This window comes from Scardinius erythrophthalmus (assembly GCF_964197995.2).
Source record: "Scardinius erythrophthalmus genome assembly, chromosome: 18".
NCBI lineage: Eukaryota > Metazoa > Chordata > Actinopteri > Cypriniformes > Leuciscidae > Scardinius > Scardinius erythrophthalmus.
The window spans coordinates 18672854-18700797 of NC_138238.1; the positions used below are offsets into that span (position 1 = coordinate 18672854).

General features: G+C 38.9%; 1 protein-coding gene across 2 annotated transcripts in view; it reads right to left on the minus strand.

Moving 5' to 3' along the window:
• The window catches only part of trrap (transformation/transcription domain-associated protein), an 84430-nt gene that overhangs the window by 15056 nt on the left and 41430 nt on the right, over positions 1-27944 (minus strand). For both annotated transcript variants that reach the window (XM_081392789.1, XM_081392788.1), the window contains exons 46-61: positions 27652-27854; positions 24699-24820; positions 24061-24274; positions 21107-21286; positions 19066-19212; positions 17926-18045; positions 16676-16963; positions 16265-16402; positions 15575-15678; positions 15120-15255; positions 12671-12862; positions 9609-9804; positions 9247-9512; positions 6633-6733; positions 3844-4045; positions 1730-1891 (exon numbers count right to left, since the gene is read on the minus strand). In XM_081392789.1, the coding sequence (XP_081248915.1) occupies positions 1730-1891; positions 3844-4045; positions 6633-6733; positions 9247-9512; positions 9609-9804; positions 12671-12862; positions 15120-15255; positions 15575-15678; positions 16265-16402; positions 16676-16963; positions 17926-18045; positions 19066-19212; positions 21107-21286; positions 24061-24274; positions 24699-24820; positions 27652-27854 (2771 nt within the window). The remainder of the gene's footprint in view (positions 1-1729; positions 1892-3843; positions 4046-6632; positions 6734-9246; positions 9513-9608; positions 9805-12670; positions 12863-15119; positions 15256-15574; positions 15679-16264; positions 16403-16675; positions 16964-17925; positions 18046-19065; positions 19213-21106; positions 21287-24060; positions 24275-24698; positions 24821-27651; positions 27855-27944) is intronic.

The window sequence follows — 27944 nt, forward strand, 5'->3', positions numbered from 1 at the left end:
CAAGTTTAAATGGATTTTTACCTTTAATGGGATTTATAATGCATTTTTGTAACCTAATTAAATGTTTGCATCATCTTGTGTGTCAAATTCTTACATTTAATCAATTAATTCTATTAGAATATTAAGACACAACAGGGCTGTTACCACTCAAATGAAATCAGTATGAATGGTAACAATGGTATGTTTTTGAACAATCACTTGTAGACCGGCAGAATGTTTGGGAAACCTGTTTAAAACTGTAAGCTGTAATCAAAGCACTAAGTTGTGAGGTCTATTTCACATATTTTGAAGAAAAATAAATGCCTGCCCCCAGGCTCTATACTTTAAATCCAACCAACAGAGGAGTCTGACTCATAACCCAATCTTTGGATCCTTTTATTGTTATGTAATAGTCCCAAAAACATGCTTATCAACTTGTTCCTCTCTTCTTTCTCTCCCGGCACTGCAATATCCGTGAGGGGTGTGAATGTTGTCCGCATCAGTGTGAGGGGGGATGAAGACAAATATGAAGGCGGCAGACAGCGGTCCTTCTCAAACCACCCGCAGCCCCTCTCAGGTCTCACAGCAGCCAGCTCAAGCAGGCCATTAGAGTGGAAACACGATCTTTGTCAAGCAGACGGCGGAAAACAGGCTGGCCTTTAGGTGTAAAGAGACACCTCTGAGTCCAGATGGGCTTTTACATGAAAAGCAGCCACGGCCAAGACTTTCTGTTAAGAGCTTGTTAAGTATCGCATTAAAAATGAACAAGGCAAAAGGGGAAGAGATCACCCCTAAAATTGGAGAGAATTCTCATCATATTTTAGGGTGTGCGAGTGCTGGCATGTGATGGGTGTCTGTGTGCATAAAGGTGTTGAGTTTTCCTCGCCTCAGTTTCTTCTCAAGGCACCCAACAGCTCACCTTCATCAATATTACATTAAACGTTTTTAAAACATCCCGCCAAGTGGAGCACGGCTAAATAATTCAGAGCCCGAGATAAAGGTGCTCCATCCGCAGGAGATTTCACTTGAAAATCGAGAGTTTTACAAAACATCTACCTTTCACTCGTCATCCCTGCCTTAGATCAGACCCCAAAGATCCTTCAACAAGGAGACTTGTCATCCCTAAAACAGCCTTGACAACTCCATTAATTGAGATTATGGTGTGCAAACATATCCATTTCATTGGGTTCTTATCAGGGACTCAAGTGTACTTAATCTCAAAGTAAAGCATTTCCACTGCACGCTGCGCTGAAATGGAGAGATTAGAAGTCGCTGGTCTGGCATGTGTACGTGAGAAAAGAGGTGGTCGAGCTGCATGCAAAACCCGCTTGGAACGTGTCAGTGAACGAGAGGGGGATTTAGCCGTCATTTTACGTGGGTTAAGAACACAGAACTCTCTCCTCCATCTCTTTTTTTCTCCCTCTCTCTTTGAGCCCCTTGGAGCAGCTGTTTCCTGTTTGAAGTTCAGGAGCTTTTTAAATGGCTTGGAAATAATACTCCATCAAGGAGGGCAAATTAGTCTCTTGTTTAATTGGTGGTTCTGTTCCCACAGTTGGAGAGTGTTTGATATTAACCCAATAACAATGCTTTGCAGAATAAATTAAAAGGGGAACCGGCAGAATTTGACAAAGAGGGGACTGACTGAAGACTGTCTCTTATTAAAGACAGCAGAAGAAATTAATCTTGATTAGACGGATATATCAAGCATGAATGTTCTGCTAAGAAAAGGTAATGTAGTGTGGAATCCAACCTGGCTTATGAGGTTGAGGAGTGGTTTTCCCTCTGAGCCCACCAGACACGTGAGGAGCTGAGGGATCCAAGCCAGCCACTGGATGGGCGGCACTCCAATGCAGTATTTGTCCACAGCGTCGGCCAAGGTGTTCTTATCGTCAAAACTCAACAGCCACAGCACCTGAAGAAGAAGAGAGACAGTCTTTTTGGTAATAGTTTTGATTTTATAAACTCTACTGCAGAACAATTCATATCATATATTTAAAAATACATATTATGTCTAGACATTTTCATAGAAACAGCTAGGATTTATGTAAAATTAAGAAAAATTACATTGACATTTTACTTGAACCAAAATTCATTTCATATTTAATACCATATTTAAAATAAATACATTTTAAATAATTTTATATTTAAAATATTTATAATGCACATCAGTCAAATCGGCAAAGGAGGGATAAACACTGTAAAAACTCACTCAAATTAGAAATTATCTTTTTTTCTGCTTTAATGTGCAAAATACCTCTTCATGTAGACATACGGTTGTTCACAAGAGTAATTTAAAAAGTCAAGTCTCCAAGTCAATTTTTTTCATCAACCTGTAGGACTGAACAGGTAATGTTTTCATTTTAAACAAAAACTGTGTCAGCGATTGAAGATGAGGCCATCAGCTCCTTGAAATAGCTACTCAAGGGCTTAATGGCTTGTAAAATCATCTCGGCCGCTTCACTCCCACCAGCTGCTGCCTTTTCTTGCTATTGTTGGTGGGGCTCTGGTACGGTGGCCGGTAACAGATAAACAGTCATCTCCACTGAGGCCTGATGGAGACATTAAGCACTGGACAGCACGGACCACACGGCTTACGGATAATTACTGATAATCAGCGAGCAGCTACTCTCATTAATCACGTGTAAACCACGCCACCGTCTCTAAAGCTTCAATGGCCAGCAGCACTCCAGACACAATCTAAAGTGCTCCTTGCATTCAATCCCATGCTGGAAAAAAGGAAAAAGCCAAATGGAGCTGTTTGATCTAGCGTACTGTACTCGACAGAGAGCAGACTGCCATGTGCATAGTATCCATACAAAACCCATCATCTAGTCTAATAATATAATTACATCCATCATTGGACGTTCATCAGTCTGAATGCAGTGCATCCCCTCGCCACAGCTGCATTAATTCAGAAATGGCACACGGTGACGGATATGCCCCCATTTAACAAAGCCATCAGAGCAGAATGGGTTTACTGGACCACAAATGAGCACCGAGTTTTCCTGTGTTTTATGGTAAATAGGTTTAATGGTAAAACTAATTGCAGACCTGTCAAAAAACAAGCTATCCTATTATGACATGCTTTGTGTATCTCCTCCAACCATTTTTGCCAGTTTTGACAAGTAAATCACTAAGTGCATGTTGTCATCTAGATCACACAGTATGATAGGCCATTGATCAGTAGTTCTTGACGTTTTATTGGTTGGTTTATGCAGCTGCCTCATTGTTGTAAAGAGTTAGACTACCAGTGTTATTATAATTAATGAAAACTAAAACAAAAATGTCTTTATTCATTGAAAATAACACTAACTGTGACTTTACTGAGAATTTTTACGCAGTTAAGAATTTTTCAATTATGCTATTTGGCGCATTAACTGTTGGTAGACTTAAAATAATGCAAAGAAGCTAAAAAGGTAAGACGACGACAAAAAATGAAAGCAAGACTTGGTGCAACTGGATGCTTCTCTGCTTCTCTCCATAGGTTCTCAACCACAAGATAATGATAGAGAACAATGATAGACTGCTGTTTACCTATTTAACACTTTCACACGCAAGTTTAAAATATTCGAACTGACCCCCCAGCGTGAGTTTTTCAAACTCACCGTTATTTAGAACCTGTCACTTTATTGTTTCCATGGTGATGCGTCATTGCGCAGTTTCTGCGCCAGCCAACACACGAAAGCACATTTGAACTTAGCAGTTGATCACCTGATGTACTGACCGTTCTAATCACACCGGTGTGATCGTACGTGCGAAAGGGTTAACAAACATTTGGGTGAATGATTTTATACTGACATGGTCCTCATTGGTGGAAGAAACCTGGACAACTCAATGAGGACAGCAAGAGAGAGAAGATCTTACCTTGGCCAGGTATTTGCGTGACTTGCTCTCATTCTGATGGCGGCAGGCATGTAGGTAACATGTAATGGCGGAGACGCCAAGGTGGGGCTGGCGGTCTTTGACAAAAATGTTCTCCAAGTAGTCTCCCCACATAGCCCAGGCTTTCACCAGAACATCATGCATCTGCACTGCAGCAGAGAATGCCTTATTTGCTTCCTCTGACCTGGTGGAAGAGAAAAGACAACGCATTGAATGAGCGGGGAACATGTCAGTTCTGATCATCACAATCTTGATATCTCAAGAATGTAAAGAATCCGAGTCATTTAGAGGAATAAGCTTGAGTCAGTAAAATATATGTAAATGGTACACTGTAAACAGGAGCCGTGCAAAATGATTGATCATGATTACATGCCCAGTTTGAGGACTATCTGATGGAAAAAAAACTTGATGAGAAACACTATTACTTCAAAGAACTATCCAGCTGGCCAGCACCTAACTGAAATTAGCTGACTGGGTCCAACATTTTTGTTTCATCAGCCATTTTAGAGCTTTGAGAATTTGTCCCCCAAGAGCATCTTTTCTAGGGCCCTTTTATAGAAGCAGTTTAAGAATAGAAGTTGAGAAAGGTTTGTAAAGGGCTTTACAAGGGACAGAAAGAACTGGATGGGACACATAAATCTGTGCTTGAAGCCTCTGTCCTTACCATCATCTTTAAATGTTACCCTACGACACACCTACTAAACCAATCACATATAATGGGAACTTTTAATGAGTATGTGGCAAGCGACAGAATTACACTTGATTGCAATGGGAGTCTGGGGAGGCCAAATCCACTGAAGCGTCTCGTCAGTCGTGGACATGTATAATATGTTTCTGCTCATGGCCTTTGCTGAGAGTCGCACGTAAGTCCCCACACCCAGTCAAGTGTCAAACATCTTCCTCCGACAGCTCTGCTGCTTTATCAAATCCCTACGTTAATATTCATAGAGAGTGAAAATGTAATGATTACATTAGGCCCTGCTGAGGCTGGGGGAAACTTCTGCTGATCACAGAGATTTCACAAATTGCTATTGAGTTAATTATTCAGCATGTGTATTTAATAAGCTATTTCAATCCAGTGCCAGGCTCTGGGCTCACCATCAATTCACCCATGATGAGGAAAAGAGCAAGGCCTATATAAAGCTATGATGTTGCAAAAAAGCAGGTTATCATCAACATCTGTTTATTAGATAATAATAAACTGTTTTGGTCTGGATATTGAATTATCAATAAAATGCAATTTTAAAAAATTAAAAAGAATTCAAATTTAATTCAATTTGCTATATAATACTTACCTTAAATTGCTTAACAAGCAAGCGGTTTTGTAATAATATAATTATATTACAAAATAATTACAAAGAACAATTATAATTATATGAAATTATAACTATAATTTAATTATATAATTAAAGAAAACTTTTTGTATTCACTCTGTTCATTATTCTTTTTATTTTGTACTTTTATAACACAAGATGCTTTTCAGTTTTGTAGCTGATTGTTATAAAATACCTTTTTTTATCAGCCCTGCAAAAAAAAAAAAAAAAAAAAAGTAAGAGTGCATCTGTAAACTGATTAGTGCTTAATACACAAAAGGAGGCTGTACTGTACCAGCTACCTCAGGGGGGACTAAATGCCACTAGGTGGAACAAACTGTAATTTGCACCACTGTCTGTTTAAATAAAATAAACCTAGCATTGTGGATTTGTTGCTTTTTCCAGTAACACTTTAGTTTAGGGTCCAATTCTCACTATTAACTAGTTGCTTAATACATGCATATTACTCGGATATTGGCTGTTTATTAGTATTTATAAAGCACATATTAAATGCCTTTTTCTGCATGACCTTATTCTGCATCCCTTAACCATACCAATACCTAAACTTAACCTTGCTAACTAATAAGCAGTAATTAGGAGTTTATTGAGGCAAAAGTCATAGTTAATGACCCTAAACTAAAGCGTGACCATTTTTCTTATTGTACCAAACGTGTATCGAACTGTGACCTCAAAACCAAGGTACGTACCAAACCATGACTTATGTGTAAAATTACACCCCTAATATAGTCATGTATATTTTTCTTCAATCATGTACGAAATTGACATGAAAAGACTGCATTTCTTAGAACTTAGCACATACATTTTAAATGAGATGTTTTAAATGATTTCTCCTGTTTATTATCTTGAGATCCGTATAGGTCACTGACCCATTTGTTTGTTTAAATAGCTTGTAGACGGTTAAAACACCTGGCTTGATTGCACTACAAAATTAATTACAGTATTCAGAGATGTAAAACAATTACATGACAGATTTTCATCAGAGTGACTCGTGAAAATGCCAGTCAATAGAAATATGACAGGAGATAATCACTCATCATGAGTTCAGTGTCATTATCCTCTGCCGCAGACATGCTGTATAAGGTTAATTACTCATCATACTCTCATATTGACTGTTAACGACTGTTCTGACCTCATTATTGGAATAAAGTTTTAGAAGTGATGATTAGTGGCACAAACACATGCACTCGGACAGATGTTTATCTTTCCTCTTCATAATGATTCTTTGTCAGAATGGTTCGTTTTAAAAAGTGAGCTCATGATCTCGCCAATTCAGATTCTTTGTTGTCAGAGCAAATCAGACTTGTGCACAAAACAAAAGATAACGAGAGCGGTGTCAATTAAAGACAAAGAAAGAGTGAATGAGGGTGATAAGGATAAGACTCAAAGTGACAGGCAGAAAAGGAGAGAAGATGAACAAAGCCAGGGATCAACTCTTACTTATTGATCTGGGCTAAGAACATGCCCTTGAGAGCGTAGAACTCGGCGGTCATCTCCTTGGTGAAGTACTTCAGGTTAGTGGACTCAATCACCTCCAGACCCTGACAGAACAATAACAATGATTGCTTTTACAATTAATTAAATCAAAGTATTTCACAAGTATGACTTTTTCATTTTCTCATCTAAAATTATTCTACATCCCTCAAAAACGATGGGTTTAATTTGTCGGACTCAGCCAACGTGTAGTTTTCTGACCTAGAATTCCTATACATCAAAAGTCAACACCACTGACAATAGAGTAACATTATATATCTGCTGTAGACATCTCTGTAGCTCAATCTAAGACTCCCAGGTGAGAGCCAGTGGCTTAAAGTGTGCCAGAGAAATGATAAAAAGAACAGAACAGGTCCAAGTGATAGCTGTGTGTGTGTGTGTGTGTGTGTGTGTGTGTGTGTGTGTGTGTGTGTGTGTGTGAGTGTGTGAGTGTGTGTGTGAGTGTGTGAGTGTGTGAGTGAGTGTGTGAGTGTGTGAGAGAGAGAGAGAGAGAGAGAGAGAGAGAGAGAGAGAGAGAGAGAGAGAGAGAGAGAGAGAGAGAGAGAGAGAGAGAGAGAGAGAGAGAGAGAGAGAGAGAGAGAGAGAGAGAGAGAGAGAGAGAGAGAGAGAGAGAGAGAGAGAGAGAGAGACTTATTAAATCCAATGGTACTTTAATGACTTGAGCTCAGTTGAGGCAGCTCCATTAATCAGGCTTAAGCGAATGCTGCAGCAAGCAGCCTATTCCTTACACTGTTTGGAATGCATTTCTTACTGTGACAGCACCACAGTCATTCTCACCGCAATGAGAGCAGCGTTATTTGGATTAAGAGAGTCCGGCTAACAGCAAATTCAGCAGGTGAGTTGACAAAGTAAAGTAGATTAGGTATAGAGGAAGTCAGCTTGACAGCAACATAAATATGTAAATATATAAATATAAATATATATGCATATTCTGTTAGAGTGTAAAAAAATATGTAAATGCTGAGAAAAAATACATTTATTTTAATGACTATAGAAAATATGGTACTAAATTTTGAAAAAATATTAACTTATTAACCTTCCGGGTAAGTCACAAAGGATGACTAGTTATCCAGTTTTTCATATTTGCCAAAACCTGCTAGGAGAAGTGAAATTCACTGTATTTAAATTCATCTCCTTCAAACAGCTACAGCCAAAATGACATTCAGATGGACATTATTGCCTTTTGTTGTACTGACTTGTGTTCATGTCTATTTTGTTCAAGTCATCATGGAATCAAAATGGACAATTCTTCTTTTTTTATGGAATGTAACAAAGTTTATTTTGAATGATTTATCCATGCACTTTTTTTAATTTATTTATTCATGTGTCCTCGTAATCTTTAATCAAAAACAATAACTTCCCCTCCTCCTTACATCACATATCTTCTCAGATAACCTCTGCACAGGTCCTCAAAATCAAGTCCTGTCCTTATCTTTTTTTCTCATTTGAGAAGCTGTTTCACTTAGATATATACACAATAGTGCAAGAAAAGATTATCGCAACTTCTGATGAAAATGCTGAATTTAAGGTGGTCACATTAGCAAAATATAGCAGGTAAAAATGTCCAGCAATCCACTAGTGAAGTCACTATCAAACCAAGCCAGTTTATGTTGGTTAATATGGCAAATCTATGGCTACGTTCAGACTGTCAGGTCCGATTTTTGTGCATATCCAAATGAAATCCAATCAGCTTTAGCAAGTGTGTAAACAAATATGTGGCATTTCTGGAAATCCATTTCAGTTTGACTGCTCTGATCGGATTTCGAGTGGTTTATGTGATTTTTTTAACGCCACGTAAAACGTAAACGGCAGACGTTGTTATAGGAAAGATGCTGAAAGTCCCTGCCAAAACAAGGCTGTTTTGTTGCAAAGTGCCGGATGAGCAGAAAGTGAAAATATAACAGAGACATGTTTGTAAACCGACGGAGACGACAGCACAGAATAAAATCGCTCATACCAGCCTCCTCCAGTTCTGCCGCTGCCTCAGAAGACGCAGTAGACCAGCGAGGCGGCTAAACATAGTCATGTTGTAAAATTTAAATAAGACTATATCTCAAGTGCAAACCACTCCATGTTGCGGTTGTTGTTGTATTTGGTGTATTCCTACCAACGCAACGTCATTGCCATAGAAACCAATGCAGATATTCCAGAAAACGAAAGAGTTGCATGGACAAATCGGATCTGAACAGTTGCGATACAGTGTGGACGGATCAGATTCTAATCGGATACACAAATAATCAGATTTGGACAGACAGTGTGAACGTAGCCTATGTGACCAACTTGAATGGGGAAATCTTTCGCCCTTATGTGAAATTCCCAATCACGTGGAATTCCCATTAAAATGACAAGTTCGCCCACAAAAATTCACCAAACAATGGTAAATGCAACCGCACCTTATGTTTTTCAATACAGAATGCTATGTATGAAATTAATCTGATCAGGGTCAGGGGAACACAAAACAGGTAATTATACAGGTCTTCCTTAAGAGTATTAGTTGACTAGTTATTCAGGGAACACAACGACTTTTGAAAATGTGTAGTCATGCTTAAAGTTCACTCACCTGCATGCATTCATTCTTGCCCATGACTCCAGCCAACTGCAGGTAGCATTTAACCTGCTGACGGATCTTCTGGAAGCAGTCTACGATAGGCACGGTGGGGATGGTGTGAATGCGGCTCAGAATGTCCAAAGCCACATTGACCAGACCTTGCTTCCGGCCGATCTTCCCATACTGAATAATGGCTGATGCGGAGGCATGCACTCCAAGCATGGCATTGTTAGTGTTTGGATCATGCTGCGTGTTAGTTTCATAAGCAGTCACAATGGCTGAAGAAGAGAAAAAAAATAATAAAAAAGATTACGATTGTATTTAAAATGATGAATCAGAATGTCACTAGAATTCATTGCCATATCCTTGCATACCCTGATAGTGGTGTTGCCGCCACATAAAGATGCTGCTCCAATGGGAAAGGTCATCTGAGACAATTGGCAGCCTGTTTCTCCAGGTCTTCACCACGGTCTTCATGTCATGGAGGCTGGTGTTGCGGCCCAAGTTGGCAGGCTGGAGTCCTGCATTAATCTGAGCAGCTTCCTGTAGCTCAATAATCTGCTGAGCCGCCTGAATGAGAACAAACCAGGAATAAACAGATGAGAATCTCATTGTAGTTATTAATAAACATCAGGAAGATGTAACAACTCACGTTCTCTTCAAAGCTCCTGCTCAGTTTAAATCTGAGGGCTACAGTCACACAAGAATCTATATATCACACACACACACACACACACACACACACACACACACACACACACACACACACACACACACACACACACACACACACACACACACACACACACACACACACACACACACACACACACACACACACACACACACACACACACACACACACACACACACACACACACACACAGCACTCCGAAATCCATTACTGCGAATGTATTACAGGCTTATGATTCCTATTGAGAAAGAAAAAGAAATATAGAAACGAAGTCTTGAGGTGGCTGAACGAATGGATGGATCAAAGCATCTTAAAAGCCATTTACTCAGAGAACGGGCAGAGAGAGGGAAGCGCACAAGTGAAGCGTCTATTCTCCTAATGCCTAATCGCGCTCTCAGACGACACTTAGACCACACCAGCAGAGGACACAGACCACGGTGACCCCAAAAATGCTACTCATTCCTCACAAACTATCGATGCATGACCTTAACATATCAGACGGTAAACACACACCCTGCACTCTTAACCAAAATGCCACATGGATCTTTAATCTCCTCTCTGAATTGGAAAAGACACGAGGAAGGGAGTCTGGCACTTACAAGGTGATTTACAACATGATGGTTTACTACACACACGATGAGTAGCCTGAGCCGCGATAATGAATTATGCCCGCGAACACACATGCATGCATCCAAAAACAATCCGTTCAATAGTAATGCCTGCTTTACAAGATAAATGCCTCAAATCAGTCCATGGACTTGCCAAATCAAATCCCCACACAACAAAATAAATTAAGCAATACAATATTTTTCACAATTATCTGTTAATATCAGCTGATGGCACATTATAACCTTCATTCTGAGTGCCCATTCATCATGTAAATTTAATTTTCTTGCAGATATTTAATCAAACACTATCTGATGGGGAAAAGTAATTACGAGTCATTTTAAACTTGGTGGCGTTCTCACTCTCTCTGTCTCATGGCTCCTGTCTGCCTCTCTCGTCCGTTCCAATCGCTCTTATTGGACTTCTGTATGGTTGCATTAAGGAGTGAAGGCGTAAACAGATTCAATTATCAGTAAATTCAATTATCCCTGAAGTCAATGGCTCTGGGGCAAAGACTGAATTTTTGAAGGCCTAACTAAAACAGCCACAAAAATGTGCCCATTACCATAGGTTAATAACAGCTGGTTCTTTACACTAATTAGTAGTATTAAACTTCAGTCTAAATCGCTTAAATGTATAGGCTTTATTCGCTTTGAGCATAAATGAAAGAATAAAATCTCCAATTTTGAATGACCAAAAATGTAACCGTCAGTGCTGACGTCACATTTGCATAATTAATTGTGATTCATGATTTGGTATTTTATTGTACATTCTGCAAACTAAATTCATATATGCTATCAAGAGGAAAAAATATGAAAAAAAAAAAAAAAAAACATGCTAATAAATATTTCATATTTATTATGCTTATTACACTTATTTTCATAAGCATATTTTCACTTCTATTTTTTGCATTAAATAAATGTGATACTTAAAAAAAAAAATATAATATTGCTCAATATAATGCAACATTTTCTTTCGGCACACAGCCTACAATCAAGTATAATTTTTTTGGGCACGTCTCGTCTACAAATTACATTTTAACATTTTTTTCTGCATTTCAAGCACTTTTCAGAAAATGAAAATACAATTATTTAGTGAATAATTGTTTCATCGCATGTTCTCTTGGTTTCTTCATTTTAACAGAGAAAATAAGAAATTAAAGAACCAATAATCAAATAATAATTATTATTATTATAGTTTACAATTTTATTTAAAACAATAATTTTGAATAATATTAATAATCATAATAAAAATACGGCTACATTACAGTATACGGTTTTGATTTACTAATATTATCAAGTAACAAAAATCCCTTCAATATATTATTTCAAGAATTCCAAAAAATATTCAAGATGTTCTGATTACATCTACTATATCCAACTCTTCAATCATGCGGACCACAGAACCATCAGCCATTGCCCATAACACCCTGTGTGGTGTGTTCACATTCTCCAACAACAACACCTCATTTCCTCAATTTGGCTGTCATATTTGCCATCACACCACAGCCGTGCTCAAGAAGAGTGCTTCTAGTCTCTAACAGTCCCCAGAGGACGCGGTGCGTGGACAGCTCTCACACATTACCCTAATCTACAGGCACACATCACCTCGGCTCCGTCCCATTGTGTGCTCTGCCTGATTATGCGTGTGGCAGTCAGGAGGCTGTTCTTTCTGCTGAATATTAATACAAGCTGCCTATTGAGCACCACAATGGTGCAGTCAACACTATCTCAGGCATTTTAGAAAGGGCCAAAGGGCCAAAAAGAGGGAGGAAGGGACCAGGTCTGACAAAGGAAAAAGTGATATTGTGCAAAAATGCAGAGTGAAGGCAATTATAAGAAAAGTGTCTTCTTTAACCACTCGCTCTACTACAAGGGTTTGTATAAAGTCACGCGCTCGCACATGAAATGAGATTGCTCGAGTCTCTAGCTTGTCAGTGGTGATTTTGGACCAGATGTTCTGCTTTTGAGATATCATTATTTAAAATTGACAATCAATTTAGATCAGATCGCTTGTGGTGCTCTGATTGAGCTACAATGCGTGAAAAAGTGAAGAACACAATCAAGAACATTAAATTAGAGCTGGAGAACGTCTGGTTAAAGGGTGTTTGTCAGCTCACACACTGACGCTCCTAACCTGCAGCAGGGGCGTGTGAACGTGAGAAACGATGTGTGGCAGTCTCCTCCATTCTCTGATAGCCAGACTGCTGGCCATCTCCACCAGCCGCTCGATGAAGTTGAGCTGCTGTTCCTCCGGGTGACAGATGGCGAGGTAGCCACGATGCATGTTCACCTTCCAGGCCATTTCCTTTGGACAGCTCAGCTCCACCTGATGCAAACAGGAAACACAGCTGTATCAGCATACACTTTATTAGATTTTTTTTTTAATGGTTTATGCCCACCGAGACTGCATTTATTTGATCGAAAATACAGTAAAAACAGTAATGTTGTGAAATATTACTACACATTCAAAATAACTGATTCTTCCGTTCAAATATGCAGATTTGCAAGAAACCTTTCTTATTATTATCAATGTTGACTACAGTTGTGCTGGTTAATACAGCTACTTAATATCATTAATTTGAAATAGAAATCTTTTGTAACTTTATAAATGTCTGTTACTTTTGATCAATTTAATGTGTCCTTCCTAAAAAAATTATTTACTGACCCCAAACTTTTTAACAGTAGTTGCACAGTTAGAGTGACTACTAGTTTTAGTTTTGATGGGGTTACAGACGGGACGCTAACCGAAGCTTTAGTTTGATTGCTATAAATAATGATTTTGAACTTGAATCCCTGAGCAGCATGTGTGTCCTAGTTTTTGTTCATGGTCATCTGGTCACCCTATTCCACAGTGCACACTGCAATTGGAGCTAAATAGGTGGTCGTAGGGAGAATAAAAAGTCTGTACAGTTTGCTGGCATTGTGCAGTATGACGATTTGGAGGAATTTACACTCTTCGGTCAGTGTGCGCTTATCATGGCCGGCATTTGATAAATAACCCTGCGTCAGGGCTGGCCTTATCCACCTGCCTTTAATTGAAAGAGGGGACATTTAAACTTCCCGAGAGCAACTGCTGCTGCCAAGCAGCCTGCCCTGGAACGGAGAAAACAAATCACTTCCCAGCAGATGTTTGAGCAATTATTCAAGCACGTATCCGTAAATATTAGATGCAAAGCGAACGGAGAGGGAAGAGGAGGAGGAGTGGGAGGGTTGCTGGGCTGGACAATTTAATTAGGTGTCACCTTAGGACAGAAACCTGAATGGATTCGTTCCAAGTCTCCTTGAACAAGAGCCAAGAGTATTTATAATGTGCCCAGACTCTATCGCACACTTTTTCTACTTTGTTTTAGAAGTGAAGCCCATAAATTACCCACCGACGGCAAGGCTACAATTCTGAAGTCATAAACAATTCGGCAAGAGTAGTTGAGAGTGTGACTTTCTGCATAAAAAGTGGTGCGCTTTTTACATTTGGCAATATGGTAAAACTCCAAAAATTATTTGAGGTGTCAGTGAAGTCATAACTATGGTTTTAAGTTATCTGACTGGACTGGAAGTGTGTGTGCAAATTTTACTCCAAAATGCAGAGTATCTAGCCAAAAAACATACTTTAATGAAAACTCTTACAGCCCCTTCTACAGTACCAGTCAAAAGTTTGGAAACGTTACTATTTTTAATGTTTTTGAAAGAAGTCTCTTATGCTCATCAAGACATGTTTAGGACATGTTTCTGAAGGATCATGAGACACCAAAGACTGGAGTACTTGCTGATGAAAATTCAGCTTTGCATCACAAAAATAAATTACATTTTAAAGTATATTAAAAAAGAGAACCATTATTTTAAATTGTAATAATATTTCATAATATTACTGTTTTTTTTTGTTTTTTGTTTTTTTAACTGCAGGCTTGATGAGCATAAGAGACTTCTTTCAAAAACATTAAAAATAGTAATGTTTCCAAACTTTTGACTGGTACTGTATATACACAGTAAATACATATTTTTTTAAAGAAATTAATAAAGTTGTTCAGAAAGGGCACATTAAATGGATCAAAATAAACAGTAAATACAGTTAAAAAAAAAAAATCACAAATCTATTTCATTAAAAAAATTGGGAAAATGTCACTGTTTCCGCAAAACCATTTCTCAAACTGTTTCACTGTTTTCTCCACTGAAAAAAATAAGAAATGTTTCTTGAGCAGCAAATCAGCATATTAGAAATATTTCTGAAGAACCTTGTCACACTGAAGACTGGAGTAACAGATGCAAAAAATTCAGGCATAAATAGTATTTTAAAATATATTAAAATAGAAAACAGTAAATTGTAATAATATTAATGTTTTTACTGTAGTTTCCATCAAAAAATGACCTAGGTGAGCCTTCTTTCAAAGACATTAAAATAATCTTACCGACTTTACAGGTAGTGTATGTATCTATAGACTGATTGTGAACTTACTAAAACATATTGCTTTAGGTTTGTGTTGAGTAACAGGGCAAGTATTCAGACAAGATAGATCAAGTAAAGACCTTAAATAAAACAGACAATTAAATCCCTGTGTGTGTTGATTGCAATGTGGTACTGAGTTTACCTGCACCAGAGCATCTTTCATGGCGGCCCAGTTGGAAACTCTCCAGGCACACTCCAGCACCAGGTATGGGTTGTTATGGCCTTTAGATTGCCCGTACTCAGTCAGAGGCTCCCACTGGTTCAGCTCTTTAGAACAGCTGGAAATCAACATACAATTTAGATTTATTATATTCCATTTTACATTATATATTGGAATATAACCGATGGTCCAGAATTATTTGACACTGAGTTTTTGAGAGCATAATTTTGGTCAATCTATGTTAGTCATTTGGATATATTTGCATTGTGCTAGGTCGCCACACTCTTTTTGGGTATATTAAAAATAATGTGTCTTATTGGCTGTGGTTTTCTTGGTGGTTTGTCTTATCTGCAGTTTTTCCTTTCAATAAGGATGGAAAACTTTCTTGACGGTGGACATATCACGTGTTGAGTCTGAGCTATGCTTTTTCAACTCACCGGATCCAGTGATCCTCCCACAGCTGGTATTCAGGGAAGATGGCAGGCGAAACATTGTGCTCTTTGCGAGCTTTCTCCATTGCCTTCTCATAAGTTTCTTGAGCCTAATGATGATGGAAACAGAATTGTTAACATCTTAAAATATAAGAGCGACAATACATAGAAATCTAAGAAATCCATTTTATGTTTCCCCAAATTTTGTATTTTCTGTTTTCCTGTTTTAATGGTTTAACTAAATTTAATAGTCAAAAAGTATGCCTAATCCATTGAATTCCTAAAACTAACAATTTAATGATTTATCAAAATGTTAACAATAATAGAGACCCATGAAATGAAATTCTGTGTTGTATGTTTTTTAACTTTTCTGGATGCTGTGTTTTATGATTATATAATTTATTATTAAAACATTGCTAATCAAATGAATGCAAAAAAACTTTAACAATTTAATTAATCTTGTGAAATGTTACATGAAATCAGAACAGTCTTTTTGCTTTTTCAATATTCACTGACATTAGTGATTTGATTAAGTGTACAACCCTTTTTTGATTTATTCATCGAATTTGGCCAAGTTCCATGACATTCCACCATTTTGACTGTGTTCCACAATCCAATCTGCATGTTTTGCAATGCGGAAATCATATGGCCCTAAATAAATACATGCAGATATGATCGTTTCAGTCTCTCTCTCACCTGTTCAAAGAAGCCATGCTGCTCGTACGCGATGGCGGTGTTTGATTCGGGAAACTTGCATCTCTTCTGCCACAGCCCTGCCCACATGTCCTCCTCCTGCAGAAGGGAGTATAGCTCTGCCAGCGAGTCAAGGATCTCCTGAGGGAATACGAAAACACATCTTCAAAGAATATAGGGGACAAACACATCCATATTCAGAGGTGTTCCAATGAGATGACTGCTTAGCATAAGCAGCTTGAATGCTGGTATACTTCAAACTGAACTCACTGACAGGTCAAAACAAAGCCAACTGGAAAATCAGCACACGAGTTCATTTTGAGTGACACTGGGGAACCTTCAGAACACAAAACTTCCTCTGCCAAGAATATCAATAGCAACAAAGATTGAAGAAGAGCTCATGAATCACTGTACCTGCTGTGGAGGAGTGATGCTTTCCTGCTCATAGAACTCTGTGCTCTGTTTGGGTTTGATGTGCAAGCTAAGGCCTTTCTCAAAGGCTTGCTGCTCCAGCATCAGGGTGGAGCGTAGCCATAGATTGTGGGTCTTGCCTAAGTACTTCAGTACGCAGGGCCTGATGGGTATGGGCGGCACGCACTGAGACATGGCCTCCACAAAGCAGTTTAAAGCACTGGGCTGACAATCTCTCTGAGCTTGATGACTACCACTACACAGGAACGGGCCCATCTCGCCTGACAGTGCCTAAAAAAAAGGGATACAAAAGTTCAAAATTAGAAATGCATGATATTGGTCACTGGCTGAATTGTTATTAATGTGTATCGGCCATGTTCATTTTCCCCACTTTTACATTTATATTACCTTTAGTTCTAAGAATTTATTAACGATGTTAAATGTAATCTACAGAAATTCTCAATTAATATCCATACAACAACATATAAAAAAACCTGTAATAAAACAAACAAAAAAAATATATATATTTATATATATACACTTAATGGCATCGGCCTGAATTTTAATAATGCTTTACCCTAATCAATAGAATAGTATAAGTTTGAGAACTAGTTCCTCACTCATCTAACATCACACCAAACAATCAGAATTTGCCATAAATATTCAATAGGCATGACAACTCTAAAGAAAAATAGCCCATGTTACACAAAGAGTTTTGCATTATTATTATAGAAAAGACTGGCGCAGTAAATATGTCCTAGGTTTAAAAAAAAAAATAATAATAATTATATACCTCCTACAAACAAAAGCCATAAAGCTGAAGATTTCTATTATGAATATTTGTTCTAACAGTCTACAGCCTCAGTCACTCTAAATTAAAGCTCTTTAATGAGATTTCTAATACTTAAGACATCTGGTCCATTAAACTCTGAAATTTGCATAAAAGGTTTAATTTCTGCTCATTAGCAAATGCTGCTTGTTTAAGTTCAGCGGCAGGGGCAAAAAGACAGCCCGTCGGACCCCCACCCATGCAAAGGTCTCCAAGATGAGCGGATAGGCACAACCTCTGACACCATTAACACACATTTTGCATGCCGATTCAGCAGTCATATGCATTATTATTAGTAAAACAGTCAGTCTACACTTTAACCACAACAAAGGTCAGTTTAAAGCCATCAGCAGTCATATGCTGCATTTAGAACGGCCAACTGTCAGCTCAGCTCTTTGGAGAACTGGGACAGTGAAGTACTCACATGCTGCTGGCGGTCCGACAGAATCTTCCAGAGGCGGGGGAAGAGCTGGACCCAGGTCTTCTCGGCCAGTGGGGTGGAGATGTGGCACAACTGAACCAGAGCATTCAGCAGTGCTCCCGTCTGATTACACACACAAGAGACTCATTTACTGATAGGCAATATATCGGCCATTAATCAACCCACATTTAGCCCCTTGAGATTATCGCATTGGCTGATAACAGTGCCAGCTCAGCCGATTAACAGAAGTGCACCTTGTTTCAGTTCCAAAATCCACTAGGAAACCTTTGTCAATGTTACAATAACCATTTTACTTTTTAAAAAAAATTCAAAAATTAAAATAAACTGGATCCATACCGTAATAACAAGTTAAAGTATTTTGTAATTTTGTGGTGTATTTATATATATTTTTTGTTTTCTTTCAGTTTTAGTATATCAAGTTAAACTAACATTCTGCAAAGCAGAAAATGATACTTACAGTTTAATCTTTACTTATGGCACCAAACATTCAAGGGCAAAAGAGACTATTCCTTCTCAAAAAAATTACTTTTCAGAAGGGATCAGTGTACTTTAAAATGCATGACCGGTCAATCACATCTTGCCACTGAATAATTCTTAGGGCATAATTGCACGAAAAAGGTTTGGACCTCTGGCCACAAGAAGAATAGAGATGTTAGCATAAGTCAGAACTCAAATGTGTGCTGTGGTTCCTGACAGCGGCTCCGGTGGGCAAAGCAGGCAGGTCAGGTTTTTGAACTCCTTACTTCATCATTTATCTAAAGCCTGCTTGAGAGGTGCATATAAAGCAGAACCGTGTCCAGGATTAAATAGAAATCAATGACGTTGTGACCTCAAAGCGCTCAGAGACAGAATCCCATGTTGCCCTGATCAAACTCACATTAACAAAGACACTTATGAGGGAGAAGCCAAATGAAGAAGAGCAGGCTAGAGATGAAAGTAGCAAAAACCAAAGGTGCATATTAAAATCTCACTGTTGTGAAGCTTGTATGGCTTTGGCATGTGACTCATTCCTACATATGTCCTTTACGTAACCAGTGTCCTTTTTTTGAGTTTTGCTTGGCTTTTCCCACTGATTAAGGGGAAGCACTCGTGAGGGCGACATATGTTGAGGTGATTGCTCACCTTGACCTCTCTCAGGGAGTCCAGGAACTTGTCGTGGCGGTTGGTGAGCATGTGCAGCTGGTTGCCCGTGTCTCTCTCCGCCTGCTCCTTGGTCTTGGGGAGGCTGGTCTGGTCTCCAGGTGCCAGTTCAATGTCTATCTCCACATCCTACAGATGAAAAGGTCACAAAAACATAAAATATTGGAAGAACATTTGTTTACTTGCTACACTTACAGCAGGCCACAATGAACTCGAGGTCAGCACCATTTGGAACTGAACTGAGAATGTTTCTGAATTCCTGAAACAAATGACTAAACTTCTCTGTTCAAAATCTGCATTATTTGTGGAATTATCAACTTTACTTGGGTTGTGCCTCGGCACGGCACAGCGCGGATTAATTAATGTTTTGAGGAGAATGTGCGGCTGTCAGTCACCGCGCCGGTGTGGAAACTGTCATTCGCAATCACAGATTCTACTTTTTGGAAGTAGGACCAACATAAGAATTTTCACCGGAAAATTTCATCTGAACAAGTAACATCCACTTTTGTTCTGACCAACCAAGGGAAAAGGCATTGCAGTAAATCGCGCTGATTAAATCTAACGATCGCTTATCATATCACGTCAAACCGTGCAAATTATACTTTGTTCTCAAATTGTTAACGTTAACAACATCAGCATTGCGTGACTACATTTAATGCCCCTCTGATATTTATCTTTGTTTTCGCATGAGCCCAGTTGCAGTCTCTTTTTTTCTGTAGCCACTCCGAAGTCGGAAGTGTTTTGCATTTTACAACGTGCAAACATTATCAGGCCAACAGAAAATAGCTTTAACATTGAATTAAACTCAAGGCCCCAATATAGATCAAGAGAAATCGAAGAACGAACTGAAGTGACGTTGTCAGGCAAACAAAATCAGGCAAAAACAAACTTGGTTTGGAGTTCGTTTTGGGAGTATGAAACAACTGGCCAAAGAGAACTTTCCAAAAAAGTTCGCTTCGGCTGGTAAAGACCTTTGTACTACCACTGGTTCATAGGTAGGTGTGCGCGGACTTGTTGAGGCTCCACCTTCTTTCACGTGGATATATTTTGGAACGTGGATGTTCACTAACAGTATATCGCTGGTCACGTATTTTGAACTTTGTTTTAACCCTAAGCGAAGAACGAAAAAGAACTTCGCCATGAGTATATCGGGGCCTTCAGAGGTCCAAACACAAACAAAAAAAATATACATTATATAAACCCAAATAAATAAAATATATAACTGAAACCCTACAACAGTACGGACAATAGGGTATACCTGCCTCACAGTCACTATTTTTCTTCCTCTGATCTCAGTCTTCTCATTATGAGAAAGGGAGAAGTGAGCTCTGTCTTGCTCGCAATGGAGCTGGCCTTTGAGAAAATGCCCTCCGATAGCGTGGATTTGGAAGTACAATAAACATGCCATGCAGTCATGGGGTACAAATTTAGCTTCCGCACGATATTCCGCATGATTAGATATGTGCCTAATATTAATGCACATTTATATAGGTTAACATTAACGATAGAGAGAGCAGTCATGTTAAGTGCCTAATATTAGGCTACTACCAACTACTACCAAACAGTCTTTACACTCTCAAAATGCTCCAACACTTTGGATTTTTTTTGCCCAACATATTAACGCATGGACTAGCCGTGTTAGCGATCTGTCACTGCGTGACTTTTACGACTAACCAAATTATTAAAACGAAGTCGACCAATCCTCTTCCCTTCGACTAACGTTTAGTCGACTATTAGAGGACAGCCCTAATATATTTCTAATATTATTATACATTTTTTGTAATTGTGTTACATACATAATTGCAAGAACCTCTAAGCAGTTCCTCACGAATCCCCATTTTTTTTATATCCTGCTCTAATATCTCCCCAACTCAAAATGTAGTGTTGTAACGTAATGGTCATTTTGGTTTAAATTAAAACTTTCTCTGTATATCAGAATTGATAGTAGAGCTAAATTAGGCCATAAAGGCACAAAACAAGCTTTCTGTAAAGATGTTTGTATACACAGAATGGCTCAGCTGACCTCCTCCTTGGTCTCGCTGTTTTCTCTCTCTCGAGGTTCCTGTTTGATATGCGTCGCCATGGCGAAAGCTGCACGGTCATGGCTGTCAGCCAGGTTTATGACGTTGGTGATGGAGGGGAGCATGGAGCCCTGGCAGCTGGTACCAATGGTGGTGTTCCTCTCACAGACCGCCAGCAGCAGCTGTGAAGCAGAGACGACAGAATCAAACTCTGAACTGCCACGATTGCTCAAACACACACGCAAACAGCTGCTCTCGCTGTGAGGAACACATCACATGGAAGAAAGTAGCTAACATTCACGCATAAATGACACCTGCATGAGCCAGCATTGTTTAACAGCTGCCAATTTTAACCACTAGCGTACATACATCTAAATGCTTGACACCATCTGTAGAGCTCCAACAGTGAATGTTCTTCTACTCCATCACGGCAGGATGAATCGCGCACACAGCCGCTATGTGTAGGACAGCATTAATAATTCAAGAGCCAGAGTAGCATTGATTGTGGCTGAGATGGATGGATTGTGACCTGACGTGTGCAGGAGCAGCCAAAAACCAGAGCTGTTACATTATGGTGAATGCATTAACAACCAAAAGAAAAAATATTAAAAATTAAGGTGAAAATGGTGACGTTGTCAGTATGCATTTAACTGCCATGTAAAGTGCAATTAGCTTCTGTGTAATTTAAGCATGTGCATTATTATGAGGTATTATCAATTCTGCATAGAGCTTGCATAATGATTGGAGATGTACAATATACTGTTTTTTTTTATAATTATCAAAAAATTTAGACATATCCTTGTTGTGGTGACATGCAACGTCATATCAGAAATTTTATTCCTAAAATACTAAATGAAACCAAAAATGTTGATTTAAAGAAATAAATAAATAGTATATGTATTTATAAATAATAATTTTTTTATACAATATATTCTTTTACGCTTTTATATTTATTTTAAATATTTGTTTGTATCAATCAACATTTAAGGTTTCATTTAATACTTTATATATATATAATATTTACTATTAAAAAAAAAGTCTAATAACATATATAGGCAGTATACACATACAAGAATGTTTATACAAATGGTCATGGGTTCGATTCTCACGGGGGCCTAGTGTTGCTTTCGTCAACGAAAATTATGACGAAATATTGTCGTCAACGAACCGTTATCACCTGACGAAAACGAGACGAGACTAGACGTAAATGCATGGTCATGTGACGATGACTAAAATACATGTATAATGCAATATCGTTGACGAATAAAAACGAGACTAAATGTGGTTTAAAAAAATAAAAACTATGCTAAAATGTCTCTTCATTTTCGTTGACCAAAACGAGACGAGACGAAATGTTAACGTCACGACGAATGAGAGATTTGTGCGTGAACCCATAGCTTTGTCGGCTTTAAATTCTGGATTGCGATCTGGTCACCCGATTATCAGCGAATTTAACAATATATTACTCCATTAGTTATTCTATTAAAATGTCTCATTGATGTATTTGACACATTCATAATCATTACTTTTGCCGGTTCTTTGTGACAGCTGCATGTCTCTGGTTACATGAACACGTCACCGCATCAGCGCCAGAACATGGAGATTTTATTTTAGAGAATAATCGCAAAACCTATTCGATATCCTATAATTAAATAAACTAATCGAATATCCAAAAATCGTGACTCATCCCTGCATGGAATCTCTTGTTTCTTTTCCCAAATCTTCACTCACGTCACGTCTCACCCATTTTCTAAAGGTATTATAACGTTTCTTGGTTCGCTTTTAATTAGGCCTATTATATTCGTATTCTTTACTGTGGTAACGTAGAAAAACGCTGTAGGACAGATGGCCTACATTTGTACTTGCATGTCAAATTCTTTTTAACACAGTTTGTGCTTGTTATATAGACATAGGGCGCGTCAAGTTTAGTTGTAAAGCGCGCTTCACACGCGCGGGTGATTTTTAGTTTCACTTTCTCTGGCAGCGCAATCTCAAACATAGCCTAAATATTTCGGCCTTGTGGAGGATAAAATTCGCTCTTCAAACCAATTTACATCAAGTAGAAAAAACAAAGATATCATAAAGAGATCGATAGAGATCGATATCTTCGTGTTTTCCTGCGTCCCACATCCCTCTCAAAGCGCAGAGTGTATATCACGCGTCTTTGTGTGGAAATATAAAACGAGTTTTTTTTTTAAATAACCCCCCAACCACCGCCGGTAGTTGGTCCATTACCGCGGTGGTAAAAAAAAAACCTGCCACCGTCACAGCCCTAAATATAGGCCTACTAAATAGCCTATAATAAGATAGCCTTGTTTGAAATTCTATATTGACTGGGTTAAATAGAATCACATTACTAAAAAGAGACTAAAATACAATTTTCATTGACTAAAACTAGACTAAAATGTCATCAGTTTTCGTCGACTAAAACTAGACTAAAATGTCATCAGTTTTCGTTGACTAAAACTAGACTAAAATGTCATCAGTTTTCGTCGACTAAAACTAGACTAGACTAAAAAGAGTATGAATGTGACTAAAACTAATAAAAACTAAAATGACAGCCTGACACAAAGACTAGACTAAAACTAAAATTAAAACAGGCTGCCAAAAACAACACTACGGGGGCCACAGCAAAAATGGCTACCCACTGCTCCGGGTGTGTGCCCATGGTTTGCAGTGTGTGTGAGTGTGTGTGTTCACTACTCACTACCCCTAATGTGTGCACTAACTTGGATGGGTAATGCAGAGGACAGATTCTGAGTATGGGTTACCATACTTGGCCTTCACATGTCATGTGAAGTCTTACTTGTATTGGATCTACTAGTCAAACACAATTAGCAGGTTTCTCCAAAAAATTCAATATTGTTGCATCTCTAACCAGCAAGAAAAAAATTCAACATTTTCACATCTTTTTTGCATTTTCCTCTTTTTTCCCCCCAATAAAATATGCCTGTACCTCTGTGCACTGTTTAATCCAGAAGTGGCTGCCCATGGCCTCCCAGTTCTGCGAGCAGCAAATATACAGAAGCCTCTCATATACTCGTCGCTTCATTGATGAATCAAACACCTCAAAAAACTTTGCTCTGATCAGTGGCTGGGTGCAGCGCAGCCCTGACAAGAACGCTGGCTCCAGCTTGGACGTGATGTCACTTCCTGAAAGGTTCTCATCTCTGAAAAACAAAACCAAAAAAACAAACACCGAAGTGCTTCAGACAAACGCCGCAAGACCGTTGTTGTATTTGCTTTCTGAGACCGCATGAAATGCAGCGTGACAATAAACAACTTGGTAGGTCTTTAGTAATCCACAGCTATTAGGGACTACATGTGTTCCAGCATAGATGCAACTAGAACTGCTGACTTAAGACACGTGGGTACTCACTAGGATGATTTGCTCTTGAGGCTGGAGAAATGCTCTTTTGCCCAGGGTGACGGTGGCCCCTAATGCCTTTTGCCCCTCAGCCGCCAAACACCCACAGCCCCAACTTTAGCAATAAAAATCGGGCCTACCACCCAGCAGCCGCAGTCTTGTTGCTAATAGCAATAGACGGAGGGCCATCGCGGACAGCAGACCCTGTGATTAATCGGCGTAATTACCTGTAGACGTAATTAACGAGGTCCAGGAACTGGGCATTCAATTCAAGGTCATCAGGAAAGCGTTTCTCAATGTAGGTCATCATTTTCACCAGCAGAATGGACTTCTCTCTTGGATTAGGCACCTAGGAAAGAAACGAAGACAAAGAGAGAGAGTAAGACAGCAGAATAGAAAGGGATCGCAAGAGGAGAGGAGAGGAGAAAGGAGGAGGGGGCAATAGATTGATACAGTCCATTTATCTTTCATCTATCAGGAGAGCTGTGCAGCACCTTTGCTCGGCTCCTTTTTCTCCCTGTCTGCTCTCTCGCCTTGGGCTAACAGAACAGACACCCGAGTTCAGCTGTCCAGGCCACAGCGCGCTGAATACACAATGCCTCATTTACAGCAGGGTAGGCTTTGAGCTCAAGTGTTTAACACAGGTCTATTCAAAGTCGACAAGGTTGGTTTACTATTGCGAGGTTAGAAAGTCGGCAGAACTGGAAATCCTAGTTACACCATGTTAAACCAATAATGCATGAAGCATGAACCAGGTTAAGCCATTTGTAGTTGATTTCCCTAAAAATAGCAAGAACTGTGGCGCTATCAAAACACAGCCCTGCTCGTTTTCAACCAACAACACTGGTTTAAGCAGTGACGTGAGTTTGGGGTGGTCACTGGTCAGACCAATAACAGACAAAAGGCAAATCTTGTTTTGTTGTTGTTTTTGCAATTCTGTTTGGTGGCACAGAAATAACTCATTTTTTTAAGTCCAAAATGTGTAATCAAATAAAAGAATAAAAGAAAAATAAATGCATAAATAAATGAAAAATAAATCCATTTAAAAACCCTTTTAAGGTGTCTTGTCATACATTTTTTATTATTTAACGCTTTTCCCTGAGGTCCAGTTATAATGACCATTTTCCATCCTCTTTCTGACCTTGCTGTCGACTATCATTTTTACTGCCCCATCATTCAATAGTCTCTTTGCAAATTCTGCATTACATTGTGACAGGACCACAAAACAATCCATGCCAAAAATGTACCACATAAACTATCAAGGTCAGATTAAAATGATTAGAGATCTTATAAAAGACCGTGTCTGCTGCACATTTCTAAATTTGTGATAATTTGGAACAGCATATAGTTTAAACCATCTACACCACTGGTTCTGAACCGGGAGGCTGGGGTCCTCAGCAAACAAATGGGGTATTTGGAGTCAAAAATGTTGAGAACCAATGGTCCACACAGTAGGATTAATAACATCAATCCTTTATCCTCAATGTTACTCTACCGTCCCTGAGCCAGAGTCCTGCAACGGGTCGGGTACCCGCGGGTATCCGCATAAAAGTGGCTAAAACGGGTGGATTGTGACATTCCTAAAATTCACGGGCGGGGATGCGGGCGGATAATGAACTCCTTGCGGGCGGGTAACGGATGAAAAATATGTTCAATATTTGTATGTCTAAATTACCATTACACATACGCAAATATTTGTTTTAATGTAATATAAAACAATAATGTTTTAGTCAGGCCGTCCTTAAAAATATTCTTGTTTGCCGTAACCCGACCGACCCTGTCAATTTAGGACCGACCCAATTATTATTTTTTCCCCTTTTTAGTCCGACCGACTTGCCGGTAGTGAACTTGTGTTAGCCACGAACCTACAAGTAAAACTTTCACAGAGATCTCAAACAAACATTAAAAACACCAAATATTAAGAATTGGCATATCAAGCAAAATAATATTGATAAATGATCGAAAATCGTAGCCTATCTCCCCCTCCACATGCTCACCGGCAATGCTCCGACATTAAATTTCTCTGTACTGTATGTGTTGTAGCCCTGTCATTAAAAACGATTTAGTTTCATATTCATGTTTAAATAAAATAATATATTTTTTTAAATTTCATGTTGATAATATGAAAAGTGAAAAGCATGAATAAGATAAGATGATCCCGAATATCGGGAGACAAATGCAGTGGGCAGACATGATTTTGAACATTTCATTAATTTTATGTAGAAAACCTTTCTTTAAAGTGAATTTCGTTTCGTATTAATTGTATCTTAATTTTAATCAATGTTTCATCAACCAATTTCTTGGATTCAATAAATAGGAGGTAAATATAGCAGGCAATAATCACGACACGGAGGCGCGGGCGCGTGAACTTGAGGCTAGTCTCTTAAATGAACCGAAACTCAGCGTATAAGCTACTTGCCTCACAGACCTGAGAAATAGAAATCATGAAATGTCTACTTTTAGCCTAAACAAAACAATAAAAAAAAAAAAAAAAAAAAAAAAAAAGACTGCTCTCTGCTTATGCAATCCATAATGTGATTTTCTCTCTGGCGCGCTCACTACTGCGAAGATCGCGAGTCAGTCAGCATCGTCAACTTCAACTTTGACACAGAAAACACTTGTTTATAAATAAACAATTGAAATGTCTCCTTGATATATTTGACATATTAATAATCATTACTTTTCCCAGTTCTTTGTGACAGCTTTTAGGTGCGTTATTGGCAGCGCACCCTATGAACGCGTCCCCACCGCTCAATAGATTTTAGCTTGTGTGTGATTTATCGCGGGCACGGGTCGGGTAACGGGCCGAATATTAACGGGTCTGGGCGGGTGCGGATTTAATTTTGATATTATCACGGGTGACGGGTCGGATCTGGTGCTGAACTTTGCGGGTACGGGCGGGGGCGGGTCTCCAAAAATGGACCCGTGCAGGACTCTGCCCTGAGCAGCCACGATTCTAATCACCCAAGAGTGACTGACATGTAAATTTCATCTTTGCTGCTTAATTTTAATAAATAGTCTTTCTGGACTGGCAAAGTTTTAAGTTCTGAAAGTTGTTGCAGTATGTTTTCATAGTTCACTGAAGTCTAAATTCAAAATACCAAGGAAAATTGTATTTCTCATACGACACCAGGCTCTGACAGATTCAATATTTTGAGACATCAGCCTGACAGAATTTACCTGGTTGGTGGCCATGGAGTTGCCAGAGTTTTTGACCCATTCCTCCACAATCTTCACCACAGCGCGAAGAATCTTTGGGTCTGGAGATTTCTCAATGAGGGAGGTGATAATGACCTGGATGAAGTTTTTTCTCATTTCCATATTCATGACCGACAGTCTCGTCTTCACCAGATCCAGACTGAGCATGACCAACTCACTTGTCACTACAAACAACATAGAAGAATGGGAGCACAGCACATGATTATATGAGTGATATTCAACAGAAATTTGTGATACAGTTGAACACTATTTTC